The sequence below is a fragment of the Idiotropiscis lumnitzeri genome, chromosome 7 (assembly GCF_059441095.1).
Source record: "Idiotropiscis lumnitzeri isolate Australia: NSW breed Sydney's pygmy pipehorse chromosome 7, RoL_Ilum_1.0, whole genome shotgun sequence".
Taxonomy (NCBI): domain Eukaryota; kingdom Metazoa; phylum Chordata; class Actinopteri; order Syngnathiformes; family Syngnathidae; genus Idiotropiscis; species Idiotropiscis lumnitzeri.
Window position 1 is genome coordinate 20,002,941 of NC_142397.1, and position 24,513 is coordinate 20,027,453.

General features: G+C 39.4%; 1 protein-coding gene across 1 annotated transcript; it reads right to left on the minus strand.

Moving 5' to 3' along the window:
* Nucleotides 1-91: 91 nt before the first annotated feature.
* On the minus strand, nucleotides 92-22,117 carry LOC148333976 (ubiquitin-associated and SH3 domain-containing protein B-like). Its single transcript, XM_088301346.1, has 14 exons — nucleotides 21,844-22,117; nucleotides 10,768-10,821; nucleotides 10,053-10,239; nucleotides 9,767-9,965; nucleotides 8,460-8,629; nucleotides 7,582-7,790; nucleotides 6,758-6,899; nucleotides 5,508-5,634; nucleotides 4,785-4,904; nucleotides 4,606-4,698; nucleotides 4,379-4,523; nucleotides 3,719-3,825; nucleotides 3,346-3,455; nucleotides 92-2,899 (listed from the first exon to the last, which is right to left on the minus strand). The coding sequence occupies exons 1-14, from the start codon at nucleotides 21,969-21,971 to the stop codon at nucleotides 2,762-2,764; spliced, it is 1,929 nt and encodes a 642-aa protein (XP_088157472.1). The 5' UTR covers nucleotides 21,972-22,117; the 3' UTR covers nucleotides 92-2,761.
* Between the last annotated feature and the right edge of the window lie 2,396 nt (nucleotides 22,118-24,513).

Consider the following 24,513-nt stretch of genomic DNA (forward strand, 5'->3'; position numbering starts at 1 on the left):
TGTATGGCTGTGGATCTAATTGCCAGTATGAGGTAGAGCTACAGATGAAGGAATGTCATTGAATCAATATCACTCACTTCCAACACACAAATAGCAAGAAGGCCATGCTCAATGGTTTTTTTTAATTCAAGGATTGCAAACAAACTTAGAACATTTGAATTTAGAGATACTCCCTGATACAGTATATGCCAAGAAACACACGAATATGAACAAACAAAATCATGTCTTCACACAACCTAATCCTCACCAAAAAAAAAGCTCCATCAGAATATCTGACATGCTGTCATTATTTCTTCATTTACAAATAAATATCTTGTACAAAATGGCTGATATGTTCACAGAATTTAAAAAATGCATTTATGTAATACTATAGTATGATTCTTTTTTTTTGGTCACATGGCTGCCACAGGTTTCTCCACAAATGAATGAAAAATATTGAGACTTGCCATTCAAGGGCAGAATTAAAACAACAGTGGAATAGACCAATTATGTAGCGTAGAAGGAGCTAATGTAAAATGTTTCGAGGAAAAATATTAAAGAACATCTTTATCATTATCTTTATCTCATAATCTTATTCACAAGGATAAACGCAAACTGAATGTTGCAACATAAAAGTGTGAGTCGTGCATAGTGACAAAGCATCTACAGTATGTATAAAAATCAAGTGTATGTCATGTATTAAAATACAAATGACCTGAGCAAACATGTCCTCCACTCCCCACTTTAACCAAAACAATACAACTGTACCCATTTTAAATAAAATTATTTTCTTAAAATTTGTTTGTGCCGAAGGTTGCAATTCCATGCTGAAAATATTTTGGTTGTGTGTGTTGAACCAAATTTTCTGCTTAGCTTTTTCTTCTCTGTTTCTTTCTACATCTATCTATTATACCATATTCATCAAGATGTGTCATTGAAAGCACAGGGAACAAAAATGTCTTACCATTCATACTTTGATAAGACTGTTAAATACACGATCACAAAGCTATATGAATATCTAAAGAAATAACCAGAGTTAGCGTGTTCACATTTTTGTGCGACAGTGGTCCTGAGAGTGTGAGACATGCCACAATCCTGAACTCTAAACTTTACTCTCTAATCTCGTTGCACACTTGAGTACAATGACAATAAAGGGATTTCTAATTTCTAATTTCTACTCCCACAATAAATGGGAGGGGAAAAATAGGGATGATTATTAAGGGACTTACATTAACCTTACATTTTTGTAAATAAATGTGTGCATATAAAGTTAAAGCATTAACTATGGACATTAATTTAAATTTTGTAACACACTAAAAATAATTCACTCCATTAACTCAGTTGTATTTACTTCTTGTTGCAGCTGACCTCAAACTTAGAGAAGAGTTACTGTCACAAAGACAGACTTTTTGGAAGTTTTACTTTAAAAATTTGCTTGACAGCTCAAGTTTTTTTTTTTTGTTTGTTTTATTTCTTTCAATCGGGCCCAATTCGAACATTTTCACCTTGAGGTGCACACCTTTTATTGTCAGCAGTTTAGACATGAATACAGCAGTTGTGTTTTGTGAGACACTGTTTGTAATTGTTTGCAAAGCAACCCGAGTCTGGAATCCAGGAGCAATTAACATGTCAAGCATTCAGCATGGTAACACGCAGTCAATGGAAAATTAAATTAAGAAAAGTGTAAATATGCCACATCCTCAAAGAAATTAAAGATTTTCCTTTGATGACCTCACCTGTTGTAAATAGAGTTCTTGCTCACAGTTTTATAAAAAGTAGCGTCACGAAGAGGACTGTAAGTTAATGTGACCGTATTCGCATTTCGTAGCCGTCCTCATTTGTTCGTGTGTTAGTTTATAATTTTTGCTTACAAGTTATGCAAAATGTTTTGCCGTAACAAAATGGAACCTCCAAAGTCAAATGCATCATAATTCATGATGTTATACAAAATTCAGCAACGTGTGTGAGGCTGCCATTCAGTGAGCATCTAAATGATTCACTCCACAAGTTTGTTTAGCTTTTTCTTTGACTTTTGGGGAAATAGAATTTACCAGTAGTGGAAAAAAGAGGATGAGTGTTGTGAATGAGAATCACAGAAGTAGGAATGGTGCTTTCTGTGACATGGCGAAGCATCTGGCAATAAAACACATTGCATACATTACATGAAAGAATAATAAATGAGGAAACTTAGAAGTGAACCGGCGAATGAATTATGTTGAACGTTGGCGATTCCACAGAAATTTCCTGAGATTTACGATGAACATACATAAATAAAGTTTGATCCAACTGTACTTGGGACACGTTTCCTCCACAGTGCCTAAAGGAACGTCATTCATGCAACCAATATCCCACTCATGTAGGCCACAGGTGTCAAACTCATGGCCCGGGGGCCCAGATCTGGCCCACTACCTCATTTTGTGTGGCCCGCAAAGTGCAAGTCATCTGCATCAACTTCCTGTTTCTAGCACATTTTCTTCACTTTTAACAACATTGAAATATGAAATATTGCTATTTATTTGTTACCAATCCTCCCCTTTTTAAATAAATTGAAGAATTTTTGAACCAACAATTACTCACTGGCTTTCCATCAATTTGTTGTGTGTTTGTGATAACTTAAGATGATCATACATTTATATGGCTTCACAGTCATAACAGCTCTCTGAGGGAAACCAGAACTATGAAGTGGCCAGGCCACAAAAATAAGTTTGACACCCCTGATGTTGGCAGTTAGCGGTATGTGGCGCTTCTGCCGCATGCTACTGGATGGATGTTCCAACAAATGTTATTCATGTAAAAGTGTCTCCCTCCAGTCAAAGCTGTGGTTTGGTCCATGTGTTAGTGGGAGGACGGGGGGGTCGACCATCTGCCATTGGCCCGAGTTGCCCTGCTCTTCACAAGAGCAGAAGCCCAGGTAAGGGATCTAAAAAAAAAAAAACGAGGAATGATTCAGAGTTCAACTAAATCTTTCTATTTATATTTCATCGAGCCTTACATCAGGATTTCTAAAACCTTATCACTTTCTGTTAGAGTAAATGTACATAAGTTATCCCATATTTTACTCTTTTAGCATTGTTCCACAGTGAGACCTATGGTTGAACCATGTGACACTTTCCGACCCAAACTAACACGTAGATTTGATTAATGGTAAAAAGCAAAACAAAAATCTGGTCATTAGAATAAGGATTCCAGTCGTTTGTGATTTTTTGAATAGTTAGTTCTCATTTTGCTTGAACATTTGTCTTTTATTCAATTTTCTTTTTTAAAAAGCAGGTTTGTTAGCTTTTTTTTTTGCATTTTAAGTTAGTTAAATTTCTCTCTCTCTCTCTCTCTCTCTCTCTCTCTCTCTCTCTCTCTCTCTTCAGGAACCTTTCGAACTCCTTGAATGAAGTCTTTGGCGCTCCGTGGGACCAAACCCTGCAGCTGGCGTGTGCACGCCTCAAGGGAAGAGGCGTGGGCTACAATCAGCACATTGTTTCCTAAGGAGAGCGGAAACAGGACGCAACAGTGGACAATTGCTTGATACAATACATGTACATCATAAGAACGAATAAGCAGAGATTTGCACTCACTGGGCAGCCACATTTACAAGCCACAAAAAAATTTAAAAAATCATCAATGATTACCACAACATCTTTAGCACCTACAGTATGTGTCAGCTGTGCTTACATTAGCCTCTATTTCTTTTTTTCATAACAACACATAACAGGTAAACATTCTCCGTCCTCTGCAAAACTCTTACCAGTGTTTTTGCAGTTTGATAGGATCTCTTTGGTCACTTGATGGCTTCGACTCATGTAGTTTTCATATGATTCTGACACTGTAAGCTTACTGATGGGGATTAGCGGTCTGTACAAAAATAAATACCAGTTCATTAAGATCGCATTTCTCAAATCAGAATTGAAATGGTCAAAGCTAGTTGTTCAATCTTCACATCATTGTGCCACTTGTGCACATCAAAAATTCACAAAATGTACCAAAGTGAATGAGAAAAAAACCAATAGTGCTTATTTCTTTTTATTTTTTTATTATATGACTAGAATTACATGGACTAATAATTATTATTATTATTTTTCGGACATTATTTGAATGGCAAATTTTGAGCTTAAGGTGTGGTTATTTGACAAAGAGTTGCTCAGGCGCTACAGTATCAGACTTTTAATCCAAGTGCCAGTCTTACCTTGACAACAGATTGTAATAAATGAAAAAAAAACATGATCCAATGTCACTTATGAGCTCAAAGTTTACCCCCCCAAAACAGACAAAAGAAACCCTTGGCTGTTGAAGGAGGATCAGATCATGTGGAAGGGGTGAAAAAAAAATACAGAATTGTGCTCACACCACATAGTAACATTTTCAGACTGTAGGCAGGTAAACTAACATTTTTCTAATGAGTCGTCACCTGTAGGTCGTGTCCACACTGAAACGGGCTGCAGCCAAGTCAGCGGGAGATATCCATCCAGGCAGGGAGCTCCCAGAGAGCCACTTGGTCCATTCAAAAAGACCTGGTTCCACGCGGATTTTCAGTTTACCGTCCTGCTGCATACCTGCCCCTCAGAAATACATCTGGTTAGCCTTGTGAAATTTGGAGGATCTCAAATCCATCCGGCTTTTGGGGAAGAATCTTACCTTTCAGGATGCTCTGTGCAGTTTGAACACATCGCAGAGCAGGAGAGCAATACACAAAATCTATCACAGTGTTACCTTCTAAAAGGGCCTCACCTGGAAAACATTCCACACACAGCTATAATATCAACATAATATTGTTAAAGTATTTGAAAACATTTTTTTTTTGTTGCGTGACATACCCACTAATTGTGCTTGAGTGGATCCAAACACAGTGACGGGTGCGTCCATGTCATAATCCCTTTGACCTCCCCACAGTGGCAAAGTTAGCGGCATATTCAGATTGGAACGGACATATCTACCTGCAAAAAAAAGTACGACGAAGATGAGAATCTTATTCTTTTAAGTCTTCATCAGATATATTTTGTGACAAACAGTTGCCCATATACTTTTTGCACTGTATGGAGTCTGTTAGTATGGTTACTGAACCAAATAGTGTCATTTAAATAAATTGTTATACTGGATCTCATGAATTGAAATCAGTTTCCGAATTAACTGTTGCTTTATTGACTTCAAATCACATCACTTTTGATCACGTCTATCCAATTTACTTAAAACAGTAGTTATCAATGAAGAATGAGGCACACCTCCGCCATCATAGTGCAGCATCTTGATATAATTTCAGTTTTGTGAAAGGCGAAAATTATTTGCATTTTTGTTTACCGACAGGACAGGACGCCCTTAAAAAACCCTTGTGCAGTGGCCACGGACCGGCGGTTGTGGACCACTGCCCTAGTGCATTGTATTAGTGGGCCAGTCTGGATAATTTTAATGTTGACACTAAAGTTATTGAGCTGATTTCATATACTGGACAATAGTTGTACGAGTAAGTGAGTTATGAGCTTGGACATGGAATGAATTTAACTCGTAAATCCAGGTTCTTACAATCCTAACCTAATACTAACCTTTACTGTCTGAGCAGAGTGAGAGCCAGTGTTTTCCAAACACCACATCCATTCTTTCGCCGTGTCGACAAACAAAAAATGACCGCTTGGGCGGCCGAGTGTGATTACCAGTTATCCGCAGGACCTGCTGTAAAAAAGACACCAATTAAAAACAATGTTGGAGAACTGCTGACTGCAATCAGATTGGCGATTTTGGTGATTATTTTTTTTTGACACTTAGAGCTCTTTATTCATGCCAAATTCAAGTCTAGTGTGCACAGCGGTGTAAATCTGCATGCTAGAGCTTGACTAGTTTTGAATTTCTTTCAGACGTTCGCAGCTTGGCGCAGTTAGACACCGCTGTTATGCGCCGTTACGGGTATGGACACAGCCGACTTGCTTCGCAGATAGAATCTGTCAATGTGTGACTTCTGCCAACCCCCACTAACACACTCTTAGCCCAATAGCTGTGCTGCAGTTATTGGGGAGGGGTGATTTAAAAAAAATAATAAAGATGATTCTAATAATAATAATAAGGTGTTCAATAAATTGAGTTCTACAATGATTCAGAGGGTTTAAGGCACACACTTGTCATATCTATAAGTCAAATACGATGACACGGTGGCGGACCTAAATCACATTCACCAAAATTACACTACACTCCATCTGATTCTGGCAAACATAAAAGTTAGTGTACTTTCAGCCTTTGAAACAGGGGTCTTTGATCCTGTTCCACAAGGGTTGTTTAATATGTCTGCATGATGCAACAAACCTGATTCAAATGGTCAGGAGTGTTATCCAGCTTCAGCAGACTTTGCTGATTGTCTGATCATTTGAATTACATGTGTTGCTGGAGGGAGAGATGGAACAACAGGCAGGACAGCAGCCCTCCGGGAAGAGGATTGAAGACCCCTGCTTGAAACCCACAGCGTGGTGCAGAGACGTCTGCTAAATTCCCAAATATGCAAAACAAGGCTCGCACCCGCATGGAAATCAAGATATGCCAGTTTTAATGCTCGAACAAACCTGCGCTGTCTACCAATTTAAAGCCCTTAAGAGTACTTAGGACGTGTAAAGCTTTTCTTTTTTTGCCCTGTCAATTATGTGCGTTGTTATTTCATTCTTCACAGCATCTGAGATAAATAATAAATGACAGTCAAGGAATCTGAGTTAAGTTAGATTTTACAATTATAACGCATTTAAGACACTCCTCAAAAAGATGAGTCAAGTCCATCAGCTAACGCATTTGTCTCCCATGCACACGAACCAACCTGCACTGGATGACAAATAAGACTGACAGTTGGCATGTCTCCGGGACTCATATCAGGGTGTCGGCTGTCCAGCAGACCATCAAACATCCCCCTCTCTCGAGTCGTCTTATCGGAGGGAGCACAGCTGAAGAAAGAATGGGAGCTGTGGTGGAGAAGAAGATACTGCACGTCACAAAATAGAACACCATGACTGTCTGTTATTTTACACTTATATTTGGAGGATGTTTACAAAAATCCCAGAGAAAATAGAAACAGATGAGCCAGTTAAGTACATCATAAATAATCCTGCAATCCTGGGGGGAATTCCATATTTAAAAGTTCTTATTACTCAAGGTTAAACACGATCTGGTGGTACGGTGGTGCCTTAAGATACGTTCATTATGTGACCGCGCCCAGAACTGAAAACATTTGTATCTCAAGTCAGCTTTCCCCATTGAAAATAATGGAACTGTAATTAATCTGTTCAAGAATCCCTTACAAAAACACAAAAGTGTTTTTAACATGAATATTATGTTGTCTGCCTACAAGCATTCCTCCAAAGTTTGCATTCAAACATCCATTGCTAAAGAATCGCAAAAATCTCGTAAGTCAGGTCACTAGTACCTTAAAGAACACTGTATTAAAGCTCGTACAGTGCTCACAAAATCATGTTGCCAGCAAGCGGTACTATTCAGGTCAGTTTGTCACAGAAATGGTTAGCATGCTAAACCCTGATTAGGGTTGTGTTTACATCGCATGTACATGACATTGGGAAAATCGGGCATGTACAATACTGTGACCTCATGCGAGTGTTTTCCGCGATGAAATTTGTGTGCCCCGCTCACCCATGGAAGACCCATGTGTCGGACTCATCAGCTAAGCCTACATAGTTTTCGGGCAGCAGGCCGGAAAGCCCGCTGGCGAGGGAGGTCCCGTACACCCAGCCCTCCGTAGCATTACTCTGGTCCATTGGAGACATGAAGACAAAATCCCCCACAACTAACTCCAGCTCATCTTCATTCTGAGGCATGTAGGGGTACATCACACGAAGAGTCTGCAAGTGGAATAACATACAACTGATACGCATGACATACGAATGCTGCTACATCGTTGGGATTCATCCACTTATATTATGTAACTTGGGTATGAATATATACACGCATGAATTTTAAATACATTTCTGTATACAGTACATTTAATGAGAGGCTCATATTGTTTCAACAGTTGTTTTTAAGATGCAGGATTGAAACATCTATTTGCAGGTGGTCACACACAATCGGTGACTTATGAAGCCTTGGTTGGGAAAATATCCCGAGATGCTGCCATCAATATGGCTAATATGCGGTTTAATTTAACCACAACTTTGAATTTACATCAAATTCACCAACACAAAACTGGATATTCTAAAGTACAATAAGATGGCAGTTGCAAGGCTGAGAGCATGGAGGAAAAAAAACACTATCATGAAATTGGATGGAAATAGTAGTAGAAATTTATTGAAATGTAGCATTATGATGAAATCATGATCAAATAACTGTGATGTGAAGTGTATGAAGGCTTCTGTTCGGTACAAATGAGAATATTGATGATGTTATCCCATTTCCATCTACAACATTTGATATACAAATACAGTATATCAAAATGAAGAACAGAAGTTCTAATTCTGATTTTAGTCACCACATGTAGCACAGCAATGACAAGTAATCAATATGACCAATATTACCTCATGGTTTGCAAAACGAATGTCCCGGGAGAAAAGAACTGCCAGCCAGTCACAACCTAGCTTCACCTCGATGCCCTTGGCCATTTTTTCCAGTGAAGCAAGGTGATCAGTGGGGAAGTTGTAGGCCAGTGTTAGATGGAGCTGTTTCTTATGAGGTTCCACATGGACCTCTGAATGAAAAAGCAGATCTCAGATCAACTTAATGATGTAACACTATAAAGTATGCACAGACTGTAGAATATTGCGCAATGGTTCAATGCTTCAATAGATGTGTTGCTTTAGGAATGTTATTCTGACCTGGAGTCAATTTAAAGACATATTGCCATGACCATGCATCCATAAAGTATTCTGCATCCCTTGTTCAGGGTCGTGGGAGCTGAACCCAAATCTGTCTTTGGGGAAAAAGCAACCTACACGCTGGACTGATTGCCAATCAATCGGATTGCTAAACACAACCAAGATGATGCATGACAAAGTTAACATTTAAGTTAAACTTTTATTAACTATTTCTTGCAATTAAGGCAAAAGGTAAACAAATAAGGCCAAACAAAAAAACAATTGCACATTCATTTAAAGTTTTCAGCAGTCTGTATAAAACCTAAAGAGAACTCTAAAAAAAGTGTAATTCAAAATGACTTTAAATGAGGTCATTAAGACAAGAAAAACAGTTTGGTGTTGTACAGCACTGTAGAAGAATTCTACACAAGATATGTGGGAGAAGTACGAATTTGATGACATGTCCTAATCCAGGTGTGGGCAAACTACGGCCCGGGGGCCACATGCGGCCCATTTAACATTTTAATCTGGCCCGCCGAATGTTTTATTTTGTAAATACCCGGGGTTTTCAAAGACATATATATTGTTGTCATGCTTTTGTGCACTTTCATTTCAAATAAAATGTATTTTTTTTCCCAGATGTGGTGAGGTTACCTAAACACTCCATCCATCTGCTCCTGGTCCGGCCCCTCTGTCAAATTTTAGAACCCATTGTGGCCCGCCAATCAAAAAGTTTGCCCACCCCTGTCCTAATCTGTCTGTCAACCTTGACTGGAGGACACTTAGCCCATATCAAACATTGACTCAAATCCAATTTGACACATAGCTGCCTGAAATAATACTTGCTCATTAGTCTCATTTTCGCCTGCGTTTTAAAAATATTACAGTGACATATTGAGTGAGTGCTTTAATGAGCCAACTGGACATCCGATTAGTCATTGTCACAACTGAAAAAGAAAATTGGTCATGGTTCATCACATGATTGCCACGTAGGTGACAAGCTATAACCACTCTATGCTAATGGTTCTTACCAGCTTTCCTGGTTGCCTCTGTGCCGAAGTCGGCCGCAAACTGCTTGAGCACATCCGCCACATGCTCCTCTACAAAAAGACCAATAAAGTTGGAGGATGTGTACAGCTCAAGGGGCAGCGGGCTGGGAAATCGACCCCGCCACTGCTGTACGCTAGCCTGGAGGGCCTCAGAGAGAGCCTCAACCTTGTGGTCTGCGCACTAAAGAGACAGCAAACAAAGAAATACAGAGATCGATACTTTTAATTGAAACCCTTCGACTTGTGGTTGGTGAGTTCCCTAACTCACCATGAAGAATTGGCACAGCGTGATGTGAGGGAAAATGTTGTGGGCTCTGTTTTTGCCACATTTGACCCGACTTTGTTGCCAGAAATGTGAGAGCTGGTTCTGGAGTGGTCCACTGGGACGCAGGTAGAGGACAAACTCCCTGGGCAAAGGGTCATCCAGGAAGGGGTCGTCCACATGGGAGAACAGCCTGAGGTGAAAGCGATTCAGACTAAGGAAATATCTCGGTGGGCACGTAGGCATTTCAACAATTGATCTTTTCAAAGTTGTAGGGGGAAGGGCCAAGGAAAAACGGAATACATTTTGGTAAGAATCCAAATTAACATGCTGCTCATTTTTCACATCACAAAATCATCATTACCCATTTTATGAAAAATATCCATGATTTCTCTGTATTGTCTAGTCTCAAAGACAAAATCCGGGCGTCTGCATGAATTGATCTCGATAAAATAGAGCTGATGCAAATTAGGATTTTGATCTTATTAAAGGTCGGCACTAATCAGTACCAATGTAATGATATAGTGTTCTGCTTGTAATTTCAGCACCTATCCCAGAAAATGGTGAGCACACAACCCAGCACACAAATAACTGCCCACAACAAACATTTACTGTCCTATATACTTATTACAGCTCAACATACTCATTTAGTGAGTCATGATATTCCTTCTGTGTATTTTTCCCCACATCTACTACATACTCAAACATGGTTTACACTCACCAGTCACAAGCGGTTTGAACACTCCGGCCTCCGGTCGACGCCAAGGCTTTTAACCTGTAACAAATAAAAGAGCGCAATATTGATCAAAAGGTCTTCTGACAGGAGAGTTGCAGCAACAACAACAACCATTCTCTGCAGGCCCTAATACTGTAACGAAACACTTTTTTTCCCAAATTCCCTATTGTTGTTGAATGACATGCTCCACTCAGAGGGTAAACTGTTAACCTTGCATTAATTGAGTGGATTTTGGTGGGGCTGGCCAAGGCTTGGCTGTTGGTTGTGCATGTTTTTACACTGAGACTTTCACCTCCAACACAAAGAAAAGCGTTATGAATGACAGCACACAAGAGCAGTGGCAGCATGCGATCATGAAATACGTTTGCAAAGTAGCATCATGGACCACAGCTTTGTATCTCCAGGCAATATGTTGCAAGGACTATGGACAGTTTAAACAGTGTGAGGAACACTGAACTGATTATTTGGGAGTTTGCATCTCATTTCCATCACAGCTACATGATGTTTGGGAAAACATAAGCATAAAATGTCATAAGATAAAATTGGACCAAACCAGAGGCGAATCTTTCGTGATGATTACTAATAGAGAATATTCCTGTGCAAGCTAAGATATTCTGTTTAAATTTTCTATAAAAGAATATGTTCTATGCAGGCCTTTTAGTCTAACCAGGGAATTCCAATAAATTCTAATCGTTTGTGAAAAACGAGTTAAGCAGGAAAATCCATCCGTTTTGAGCCAGCTCGGGCGGCGGCCATTTTGTCGCTCCTGTTGACTGAAAATGACATCACCGTTGCTCAGGGTTCAGGTCGCCAAACATGGCTCAGCTTCAGAAAACAGGTGAGCCATGATTGCTCGTTACCTGAGCCCTGAGCAATGGTGATGCCATTTTCAATTAACGGGATTGACAAAATGGACGCCCCCTGAGATGGCTAAAAACAGGTGGATTCTGCTGTTTAACTCGTATTCCACAAGCACAATATTGATCAGTACGAATGATTTGACTAGTGAAGGCGTACAGAGCGTTTTGTTTTATTTTTTTGGGCTTGACTTCCCCTTTAATGCTGTCTGCCGAGCGATGGCTGGTTTCGTAGTCGTCTCTAAACCTGGAGGTTGCGGATTTCATCTCCAGGTCGAACATATCTATGAACAAGACAAATCTTCCGTACTTCCCATTTTGCTCAGGTTTGAAAGACGCTGGGGCCTATTCCAGCTGACTGCTCAAAAATCAACTACCCTTTTTTCGGACCATAAGACGCCCCTGCATATAAGTCGCAGCAACTCGTTTTGGGGAAAAAAACAAACAAACAAACAAAAAGACATATGCAAGTCGCACCAGACTATAAGCCACAGTTTTCTATGTTGAAAAAAATAAGTTGTTTACTGCATATACAGAACGATTTTGTACTGTGAATGCATATAAAGGTACATGAACAGATTATTAAAACAGTACTTATTAACACGGCAGCTACTTTGCTAATTAAAACAGAACAGACACAAGAGGAAAAAAAAAATATCAATATTTATTTAGCTTATTTTATGAACTATAGAGCGCCCCTTACTGGTGAACGAAAAATCCACAGGAAAGCAAAGTGGAAGGTTCAACTATATGAAGAATAAGTAAAAATAAAAAAAAATCAATAGGATGCAATTTTTTTTTCCTTTGCAAAACCTCAGGACAAATATTTGACTGCCACTAATTATTTTCCATGAAAGATGAACTCTTGCTAATTTAATTGTTGCATACTCCCACTTCATCCCTGTGACACCGCAAACTGTATGTCAGTGTGGGTTAATTATTCAATTCGTATTTTTTTTAAATTACAAGTGTCTCACGCGATGTTTGTGAAAAAGAATTTAGTGAAAATTGTGAAACTGTGCTGCTCACCATTTTTGAAATATACTTTGTTAACAGTCAATTATGTTCTTGTGTGAAAAAAAACATTGTTCATTCTTGCCCAAAGAATATGTGAATGTCATTTTTCCAGCGGCTTGTCTGTTAGGCTCTCCACTCGAAGGCCGGAAGAGAAAAAATTAGTTCATGTAGGCAAGAGCATACTTGAATTATCCATCCATCCATTGGCTGATCCGCTTATCATCATTCGGGTTGCAGAAACGTTGAAGCTACTGCAGTTGGTCACTGGGCCTCCCTGTAGTTGAATTCATTGGCATTTTTATATCCCCACGTTCACAAACACTTATTTTGTTTATGAAAACTATTTATTTGGGAATTATTGACCTTACTCTCATGTGTTGAGGTGTTAGTGGCTTCAGAGGATTTCACAATGGTTACTTGGTGGAACCGTTAAGTTTTATTGATAACTAGGCTAGTGTTTCAATAAAAACAGAAAATTGGCAAAAAAGTTTATTTTAATGTTACATGAATTTGTTCAAAACACAAAGAAAATTTGTCCACTTTAATGGAAGAACACGGAATTCAGAATGCACAATGTACACATTTGAGATTCTGAAATAAAAAAATAAAATAAAATAAAAACTGGTTGGTGAGCCGTTTACGTTCTACCTATTTTGTGGCCGATAGGCATGTTTCCAAGAATGATGATTTACTGGATTTTGCTTCCGGTGTTGCCATTGGACATTTACCGTAATATCTGGCGGCTTGTGCGTCCCTGTCATTGTGTTTTAACTCAACTAACATTTGACAGTCAGGTTAATTAGTTCTCGGGTTACTGTGGAGAGAAGCAATTGAATGCTTCTTGCTGATAAACAAACATTCAAGCACAGGGAGAATTATACCACCTTGAAGTGCCTTCACAGAACCCCACGTATTCGTGTATCTCCATTTGAGAATCACTGCCAAAGACTATGAAAAAGAATTTAATTTTCATTAAGTGTCACATGAAATCTCAAGATGATAGAGCCTAACCAGCAATAACATGCTACACACACACAGACAACTACTCACTGCAATAATTAAACCTGGAAACTCTCCATTTTATAAAAAAAAAAGCAAAACCAGAAACAACCACGTGTGCCACTCGCGGACATGTTCCTGCTGCTGAACTCATAAATTCACTTTGGGAAATCCCACAGACTGCATTCATCTTCACATTTCCTGTTTACTAACCAAACAAACGCATACACACATGCAAAATGGCTAACATTAAAACAAAGTCTCATTAATTATTTAATTAATTAATACATAATCCAAGTTGAATTTGGGACACAATATTCTACAAACTATAACTACAAACTATATATATATAAACATCTCACCTGCAAACAAATATATATTTTTTTATATACTGAAAATGGCGAAGAGGAGTGACGTGTTTAACTAGCAGCAAACTTGAATTGACGTACAACTTCAGGTTGCGATCATGGAAAAAAGGCTCACCTTTTTTCCCTGCACTATCTGTATAAAGGGCAATTGAATTCAATGTTCAGATGGTAATACTTCTGCACTAGTTCACTCGATAGGCCAAACAATATTACTGTCAGCTGGGCTGCTTGCTGCTGTGTATTTATTTTAAGCACTCTGTGTCCATAAGATAGCCATGTCAAACATAAACAGCTTCATCCATACTTCTGAGACTTGTGGCTTAGTGAGCAGAATAAATAAGTACATCTTTCAACCAGAAAGAGCAGAATTGATCATAAAAATGTCAAAATCATTGGTTTGTTGACCTAATTGTGCAAATGCTTTGCGATAAGCTTTTATTCTGTGTACACAGCTGTGACAAGTTGTCACTTTAAATTCTGTAGAGGACAAAGGTGAATACATTTTAGGGCTTCTCTTGCTGATTTTTGAGCGACTGAGGTGTCTGCTTTTTCTCAGCTTTTTAACATTTTAACATAAAACAAGCTAAGGCACGGTGGACGACTGTTTAGCACGATGGCCTCAGTGGAGAGGTCGTGGGTTCAATCCCAGCTCCGGCCTTCCTGTGTGGAGTTTGCATGCTCTCCCCGTGCCTGCGTGGGTTTCCTCCGGGTACTCCGGTTTCCTCCCACACTCTAAAGACATGCATGGCACGCTAAATTGTCCGGAGGTGTGTTTATGAGTGAGGATGGATGTTCGTCTCTGTGTGCCCTGCAATTGGCTGGCAACCCGTTCAGGGTCTACCCCGCCTACTGCCCGAAAATAGCTGGGATAGGCTGCAAGCACCCCGCGACCCTCGTGATGAGAATCGGTTCTGATAATGGATGGAAGGACGAGCTAAGGCCCGAGTGGCAGATGTTACGCTGACGGATAATTCAGCGCTGTGGAGATTGTCTATTTTTCACATAGCTGGTGTGAATGGTCGGGCAAACAATCGGAAATGTTGAATCTGTTCAATATTTATTGAATATCATTCAGTGTGTGGTCAACGTATTTTTTTGTAGTTATGAGTGGGGTCTCTCACATTTTAAAACCTGGTTATGGGTGAACACAGCCTTGCACAGAGGAAACCCAAGGTGAAACCTGTTGCCCATGCAAATTTAGTTCTGTTTTTGCAATACACCAGAGAAGTCGTTTTCTTTTTTTTTTTTTTTTTACATTATTTTCTATTTTGTGATCAAAGCTTTCCAACGCCTTGCACTAATCTAGGAAGGGGTTGCACAGAGTTGTTTGGGGAGTTATTTTCGTAGACAGCACATCTGTGTCCAGGTGGATCCTGAATTTCCAGGAAGGGTAACAAGGCTTGCTTCCTATCAGTTTGGCAGACTGGTCTCACCAACCTGGACGTGGCGCCGCGGCACAGCGTTAATGGAGATGCGTCTGCCGAAGTGACTCAGGCCATGTTTAAGTGTCGGCACAAGGTAGACCGTTGGTAGGGTCTCCAAGTGCCCAATTCTCAGTGCAGTTGTTTTGTATCCCCTTGTGTGCCCAATTTAAAAGAAATGAGACTAGTAACTTTAATTGGCCATGATCAAAGTTGCTTTTAATCACTTCCACGATGGTGCTGACCTCTCTCTCTCTCTTTCAGAATTGCCAGCCTGCGCTCGTGTGCAAAATTATCAACACCCGGTCTAACCAGCCTCCACATAGAGTTATGCCGCACCCTGCGTAGAATTTATGCCATTCATGAAAATAGAACCCTTAAAATGTTGTTCTAAATGCGCTCTGATTCATTGCCTGACAAGAGGGATTACATAAATAGGCACATTTTCAAGAAATGAACAGCATGATAAGAAAGGGCGCTGTAGTGTACATGAGTCTTGTATGTATCATTAGCCTTCTTGACCAAGTGCCCGTCATAGGAAGCCACCTCACTTCCCTATTGGCTCACCCACTCCAGGAAAAATCTGCTCACTGCTCCAGTGTGTCATCAATTTTGCGATTCTGGTGTTCACAAATGCAGAGGTCAAATTTTGTGTTTCACAAGCAGTTCAAAAAGATGGATGAAAGGATGGATAAAAATGTCCCTGGAGTCGAAAAATGATTGCCTCGCTGGGCGTACCGGGTGACAGACGTTTACTTGCCGGTGTTATGCACAGATCCCAGTGAGTCAATTTCTGTTTCCGCACTAACTCTGACCGCCCTGATTTGAATGTAAATGAGGGACGTCGTCATGATTGGCTGGGAAAAGGCTACATTCCAACAGTGCATCTTCACCCATTTCGCCAGGGTTTGAAAATGTGAACTTTTTATGGCGTCAATTCACCGACAGTCAATCGACTTTGGTCAAAAGCAGCAGCAGCACAATCACACACACAGTGGTGAAATAAAAAAAACAATGTGACAACTTTGACAACATTGCAGTCTGTGACACCGAGAGCGAGCTTTCAATAGCGACCGGGACCCAGCTAAAAATGAGCAGGTTTGGAAAATGGGGAGAGAGAAAGTTGCCGTACCTGATGATTGGATTGACTTGTTTACAGCTGTTGAACTGTCGAAACCAAGGCAACATAGAATTTAGCAGCCACAACCACCAGAGTCACTAGCCATGAGCAAACTTTTTTTTTCTGAGGAGAAGGAAAAGCCTACCTAAACTAAGCTTCAAGTTGGTTATATGATAGCAATTTAAGTTTTAACTTTTGCATAAATGAGCAGCACATATGTACTCTCGCCATTTTATCACAAATTTTTCAAACGTGATGCTCCTTTTTTTTTTTTTTTGCCAAATAATAATTATAAGCTACTCTTTTGGGTTAACAAACTGTATGTTTTAATCTAAGTGTGTCACGAGAGACAAATCTCACTGCACATCAAAAAAACATAAAAAAATGGTGCCATGTTTTAGCGCGATTTAAAGTCTCAAGCACAAACGATGGTTATGAGACACATAGCGAAACGTTTCTCTATTTAGGTACTGTTAGTCTCCTTGTTGCAATACCTTTGGAAGGGAGAGTGAGCACGTATAGGTAGGCAGCAGGAGCTACACGGTGCAGGCTGTTGATGCCAGTCCTGTTACGGTTTTGGCAAAGGCACTAAAAAGCACAGATGGCGCTGTCATCACGGAACACAACATGCCAAAAAGCCTTGACGGACAACATGCTACCAAGTAGCACGTGCATTACTGTACAGTCACCCATAAATATGCGAGTGAACACCCGCACAAAAATAAATGCACGTGCGCAAACTAACACACACACACACACAAAGTGCACACCAAATTGGGCAAGAGATTAAATGTTACATCAAATCTACTTTGGTTCCTGATCCTTTCAACTCTGTCATGCCCTATTTACAAACTCCAAATGGAAACATCCACTGTGTTCCCAGATTAGTCCGTGTGCAGATGTAAGTAACCAGTAAGCAACTAGTGACAGTAGGATGCTCATCTTTTCTAGAATGAGGCCAACCAGACACAGCAGTGCTGTAAAAATAAAATGAAATAAAATAAACCTATAGAGCATGGTTTGAGGAGTGTATCTTATTTTTTTTACGTGCTGTAGATCCATGATGTGGGGATTTATAAATCAATTCCATTTTGAATTGAGCAAGTTGAACACGTTTGTTGTTAATTTAGTTGTGATACAGTAAGCTTTAGAGCAACGTTGCGAAGGCCTGGGAATCCATTTGGAAGCAGTCATTGACAACAAAGATTTAACATTGAAGCACATTATGATAATCCCAAATTCTGATTCTGATTTAACCATGATGTTGCTTGGTCCTAATACCTTTGAATCACTGAAATGAACTGAGGTGGTCTGTGTAAAATGACACTTCAGTTACATCTCAATTGTTTCATTTCAAATGCAGTGTGGTAGTGTAAAGGCAAAGTCATCATTCCAACTATTTCATCGTCCAATTACAGGATCTAACTGTAACCTCAGTGCCTATATGAAAGAACAAACGTCATCTTCCAACAGGAAATCACTTTTACAACACAAATACACCAGAGTTGCTGAGTGCAGCTCACTCCAAAGCCTTTAGTAGACAACCCCAGAGAGTAGTAACCAATGTTATGAACCAGCAGGATATACTTTCCTGCTTTTCCATGAGCCTGAAATATCAGCAAAACACAGTTTATGTTAAACTGACTTTGTTTAAAAATCAGAGTGCTAAGGATACAGAAGTACAATTTTTATAGGTACTATGACAATGTTTTTTTTTCTGGAAGACAGACCTTGAAAGACAACATGACAACACAAATGATTAATATTATGCTTTTTCAGAAAGCAGTCGGGGCTTGGGTGTCCCGTGCTGAATGCAGCTGGACTTCACCTGCCACAAAAGATCTTCCCAGAGAGGCTGAGACGTGCTACAGCTTCGATCGACATCCCAAAATTGCAGCTGCAGACAACCAGGACGAGTATCAACATTGCCAAGGACATCAACTGGCTTCTCAACCATAAAAACAGCATGTCTAGATCTTCCTCTAAGATATGACCACACTGGTTGGCAACCAATGCACAGATGCACCCACATAATATTTTGTGGCAAACATTTCAAAGAACATACACAAACACAAATATTAAAACATCTGTTGCAAACTTTAGCTCTAAAAAGTGTTTGGAATCTCTGCTGCTGTTATGGCTGGGAACACTCATCAATTGGTGATATGACAGAGTATATTACATATTTGTCCACACAGGCCTGATTGGGATGTGACATGGAATCTGAACTTGCCGGGATATACATTTTTATATGTTACAAACAGCCATGAGAGACATCTGAATTGCACCACATGCCATATGGCCAGGCTGAGAGGCAACCAACTGCAGGCACAGCAAGTGTAGCTGCACATCTGTCTGGGGATCTGCTTACTGAAGTTGAAAACATGCAGCTGGAACCCAACTGACTGTAGATTTCAAAATCAAACCAGTCAGGCACTGCTCATGTTCATTTTGCCTGATAAATTAGATAACTAGATTAGTATTGAAGTCACTTGAGTATAACAAATTGAAAGATCTCTCTTTCCACTAAAAATGTGAGCAGTATTTTAATCTATTTTGCATTCACTGGAGTCTTTTAGAAGAATCTGGAGAATCAAAACTAAGTAGGCCCTAAACATAGCACAGCGCCAGCTCTCTCATTATAAAATAAAAACATGCGCTTTCATTTCAACCTTAAAAAGGGCTATTGAATATATGTTTCACACAACCCCACGTAGTCGCATATTTAACAACAGAGGTTATTTTTTTAGGCGGATGATGTCCCGGTCCCTTGTCACATATTGACAGTGGAAACTATTACGCCGTTTGAACTTTCCACCAAAAATGCTTAATGTTTTGCCGTCCATCCAGTTCATTTTTTCTTTTTCTGCAAACACTGAGGAAGGGGTACCTGTATTATGCAACACCTGTGGAGCAGTTTAGGTTATCAGTGCTTTGCTCAAGGACTACACAGCAGCAATTTGAGGGGTGGTTGGGGTTGACAGGCCAAACTCCGCAGCTGCTTAGAATGTAAGTCTGACTACTTCTTGGTGGCTTGACAGTCTTCATGTGTTGCAAAAAATCCAAAAGGATACATACAGTGTTAATCCATTAATTTGGTCCAGTGAAGTGAACTGACGACTGATATGATGAGATTCCAAATCCAACATCCATTAGTCATTGTCATGATCCACACCGCTTATCCTGTACAGGGTTGCGGGAGGGTGCTGGAGCCTATCCCAACTGACTACGGGCAAAAAGCGCACTACACCCTGAACTGGTCGCCAGCCAGTCACAGGGCAGACATAGACATCGTCACTGAGTGGGAACCGAACCCATGCTGCCCGCACACAAGTCAGGCGGATGTACCACTACACCATCAGTGACCTTTCAAATCCAACAATTGTTTGAAATTTTGGGTGGAATTTTCAACAACTTTATTATCAAAATCCACACTATCGTTCAAACTACCATTTTTTTTAAAACTCTAACCATTCCAGTGATTGACCGTTTATCAGCCGGGCCGATTATCGGGGGCAAAATTTGGCATTTTGCCGATAATCGGCATCTGCCTTTTTATAACTTTCTAGGCCGATAAATTAAAAGATGGTTTATTTTGGCTCGCTGCAGCACACTCCTCTCTCTCTCTCGCTCTCCTGCTGAGCTTGTCACCCTGCCTGCTGGAGCAGATTGGCCAGCTCACAGCACCATCTGATTTTTTCCTTGTGCAGTGGGGAGCAGCCAATCAGCAGTAAGCTGCCTGTTTGCTTTTTCACCTCGAGTCACACGCACTACAACAGCCTGCCGAAATTTTAATAAATGTCAGTCTCCTACAACTGTCGCAGAAACAAGAGGAGAGCGAAGGGAGCATGGCCATTTTCCTTATAAGTAGGCCTTTGTCAAGCCGTTACTTATTTCCTAATTTCTCCAAGATTAATAGATAAAAAAAAAGAAAATAAGTGATGCCAGTTTCCTGATAAAAAAATATAAAAACTAAGCTTGTTTGTGAAAAATGGGCCATCTTGGACCTTGTCCTCCTTTAAGGTTAAGGATTGTGTACAAATAATCCTGATCATTTTACATTCAATGGGCTTTCTGTTGGAGGTCTAAACTGAGTCATAGGGTGAGTGATTAATAGAGAACTGCTGAGAGGTCATTCCATCACTGTTGTTTGCAGACTCACCGTCATTGTTTCACACCACTGACTCACAATCTCGTGTCTATTCTGCCATGAAACGCCAGGAATCGCTCAGTTGGCTACTGATTTGACAATCAAGTTAGAAATTTAATCCTACAGAAAAATCCTCATTGGCAGCAAGGTTTATAATAATTTGGTATTTTTCATTATGCAGTACTTAGTTTTTATTTTATTTTGACTTTTGTTTTTTCAACTCAGTTTGTTTTAATTTGTTTTTAGGGGTTTGTTAGTTTTTATTTTTTCAAAAATGTGTCATTCAGTTAAATTTCTATGACAATTTTAAGTATAAGCATTAATTTTTTTATTGCATTGGTTGTATATTTACCTTTTTTCATTAAAGTGACAGTACGTTTTGGTCAATTTTGTAAATATAAGATGTAGTATCTGTTAGTTTGGGTTTTCAAAAGTATTTTCGTTTTTATTTTATTCCCTTAAAATGTTTTTCAATTTTAGGTTGTTATTTTGTTAATTGTAGTGAACTATAATAGCCAAACACATATGATGTAATGCAGTTGTATTGTATTCCAGTAGAAGCTACAACCGCAAGAATAAATGCAAATGAATACCTCTTTGAGGCTTTGTCAATCAAAACTGAATATTATCATCATTGGGGTGATTCAATTCTTGAATTGGATCTGATCAGAGCCATAGCAGCTGGTCCACGACAAGGACTGGCCTAAAGAAAACAGTTAACGTGGTAAATGACAATACTTAACTAGAAATCATGAACAAAATTTTAATTTTGAAACCTCAGCCAGAGAAACTGTCAATGCATATAAACAGTGAGATGCTAACGTTACACTAACCATCATTAAATTTAGTTTCGCTCTCCACATTTGCACCACTCACTGTCCAAACATTTGACAGTACAGTTTAACATCGTAAAATGAGGTCGTACAGTAATACATAGAGGCTAGCTGCGCAAAATTGAAAAGCGAGCAATAGTGCCGACGACCCGTTAACAAGCGAGCACTCGAACTTCGCTGTTCGCTGGAGTGCTTCAGTCAGCCCACACACAACACCGGTCCCATGCCCACGTCAGCCCACCCGTGAGTCTTGTGACATGCTAGCTTGCAACCCTCCACACCGGACGGACACTTACGCCCTTTGTCTCGCGAAGCCCATTGACAACAGCACATCCAGGTTGGAGCCGCATTTCACTGAGCCCGACCGGTACTGCCGGAGTCTCCGGGGAAGGACTTTACTGTAGAGCTCCTCTCTGGCTGCCATGGTCCAAGCGCCCCCCCGCCCCCAAGTAAGACTGCAGAACACACGAGTGTCCCGCTAGTTTGCAAGTGCCAATCAGTGATTGGATAGTAAACAAAAATACAAGCCAGCCGGTGACGGAGCTGCGCAGTGTGGGCAGCCCGCAAACCTGCTGCTCCGCCTTTGGAGGAAGGAGCAAATGAGATGTGCTTCCTACGGGAGCGCACGCACGCACACACGCGTACGCACACACTGTAATGCCCTTACATGTGGGTAAACTTTGCTCGACGCAAAAAAATAATTATATATGTATACTTAAATTTGATACCTTTCCATTAAATTACCTTCAATTCCCAGTTAACTCAGTCGAAAAGTTTCCACTTTCCTTCCAATTGTTTTGTACTACTGCGAGGGCTGGGTGATATGGCTGAAAACTATATCGCGATACAATTAAGTCATATTGGTCATAGCGATATATATTGATTTTTGTTTAATTTTTTCTACTATTGAAAATGAGAAAAGTAAAAAAAAATTCACTTTAGGTTTATTTTAAATGTAACATTTAACCTTCAAAATGTGAAAACAACTACAGAAAAGTCAAACACTGTTCAGTACAGATTAAATACACTCTTATTTAATTAATCTTGTTTAAATATACTCTTATTTAAACAAAATTTCCAAACTACTTTGAAAACAATTGCAATGAATATCTTCTCGTCAACAATGCAAATAAATAACCATGGAACAAATTATAAGAAAATGTGCATACGTAGTGCAAACTGCTAAGTATATTGTAAACAAATCAGAGCAAATTTAAGATTGTCTGAACATTTATAATATGAAACAAATTTGTAGTCCAGTCTTCTACAGAAATAACAATAATGCAAAAAAATACTTCTTACAATGATTGTTGTGCTTCGTTTTATTTTATTAGATCGATAATGTATTGATAAATTCTGTATTGATATCGACTATTGTGAAATATATTGATATTGAATTATCGGCCCAGCCCTACTGCTGACTCTCAAGAGGTTAATTCGACTGTGCCTATCACTGAAGACTTCGAACTGTGAGGCGGACATACTAACAACAGGTTACAGCGCCACCCCAATTTTCAATATTTCCCAAATTCCTCATCTTATCATCCCACAGAAATTTACCAAGAATCTTCTGTAAATTTCCCATCCTTTTGCAACCGCACCTATGAAACAATAAAAATGACACAAAAACGTATATAAATATAGTTTTTAATTACTGTAGAAAAAAATAACAGATTCACACATGTGAAATGTGTATATTATGGCTTTTCCATTTAAGAAACTTAAATTATAAATAGTAAAAAAATTAAGAAAAAAATAACATTCACACATGTGCAATATGTGTACATTATGGATTTTCAATTTAAGAAACTTAAATTATAAAAAGTATAAAAATTAACACCTTTCCATTAATATTGAGTTCTATAATTGAAAACAATTATGAGAAAAAATACTTTTTACAATATGGCTTTTCCACTATTTAAAAGTAAAACGCTTTATAGTTCCAAAGTGGGGCATGTTTCACATACACAGTCTTGAGAAAGTAGTCAGATTTTTTTACTTTACCATCATCACTAACCTAAGTGTATTTTTTTTCTTGATAAACCAACACAAAGTAGCACAGAATTGTGATGTTGAATGACAATGATGTACGGTTGTCAAAATGTTAAGCGAATATTTATCAGCAAAGTGCAGAGTGCACCGTGCATGTATATTCAGCCCCCTGTACCGTGACACCCCAAAATACAATGCAATGCAATCAATTGCCTTCTGACGTCAGCTACTTAGAAAATACAGTCCACTTGTGTGTAATTTACTTTCAGTGTAAATACACCTGTTTAGTCGAGGCGTAAATGTTTTTTTTTTTAGAGAATAATGGTGAAAAACATCTAAAACAAGAAAATCTTCAAGGAACCCACCAGACAGGTCGACATATAGTTGTGAAGAACATTAAAGCATTACTAGGGTACATTGCTTCCATTAAATTCTATATTCCAGGCAAGTTTAAACATCTTAACTAGCACCATTCAATCATCATCAAAAAATGTGATAAGTACAGCGCAACTGCAAATCTATCCAAACATGACAGAGAGAGCGAGGACAGGAGAAACAGCCAAGAGGTCCAAGGTCACTTTGGAGGACCTACAGAAATTGTCAGCGCAGGTAACCGAATCTGTCCACCGGAGAAGTATAGGTCAGATAGACTTAAAAAAATCTGGCCATAACGAGAGAGTGGCAATAAATAAGACATTGTTGAAAGAAATGGATAAGAAGTCTCGTTTGACCTGTCGATGTTGCTGCAAATGTGGAAGGTGCTTTGGTCCAAAAAAACCACAGTTGAAGTTTTTTTTTTTTTTAATCTAAACGCAAAGCCCTACGTGTGGCGGACAGGTAACTTCGATCATCACCCAAACAAACCACCGGCACCGTGAAACATGGTGGTGGCAAGATCAAGCTGTGGCGATGCTTTTCTTCCGCATAGGGATAGGGAAGCTGGTCAGAGTTAATGGGAAGATGGATGGAGCTAT

Bases quoted from the DNA above. Each gene is read 5' to 3' on its own strand.
- LOC148333976 (XM_088301346.1), bottom strand. From the start codon at position 21,971: ATGGCAGCCAGAGAGGAGCTCTACAGTAAAGTCCTTCCCCGGAGACTC. The intron at 10,240-10,767 runs GTGAGTGTAAAC...CTTTCACCTCAG, and splicing joins GTTCAAACCGCTTGTGACTG to GCTGTTCTCCCATGTGGACG. The intron at 4,905-5,507 runs GTTAGTATTAGG...TTTTTTTTGCAG, and splicing joins ACTCTGCTCAGACAGTAAAG to GTAGATATGTCCGTTCCAAT.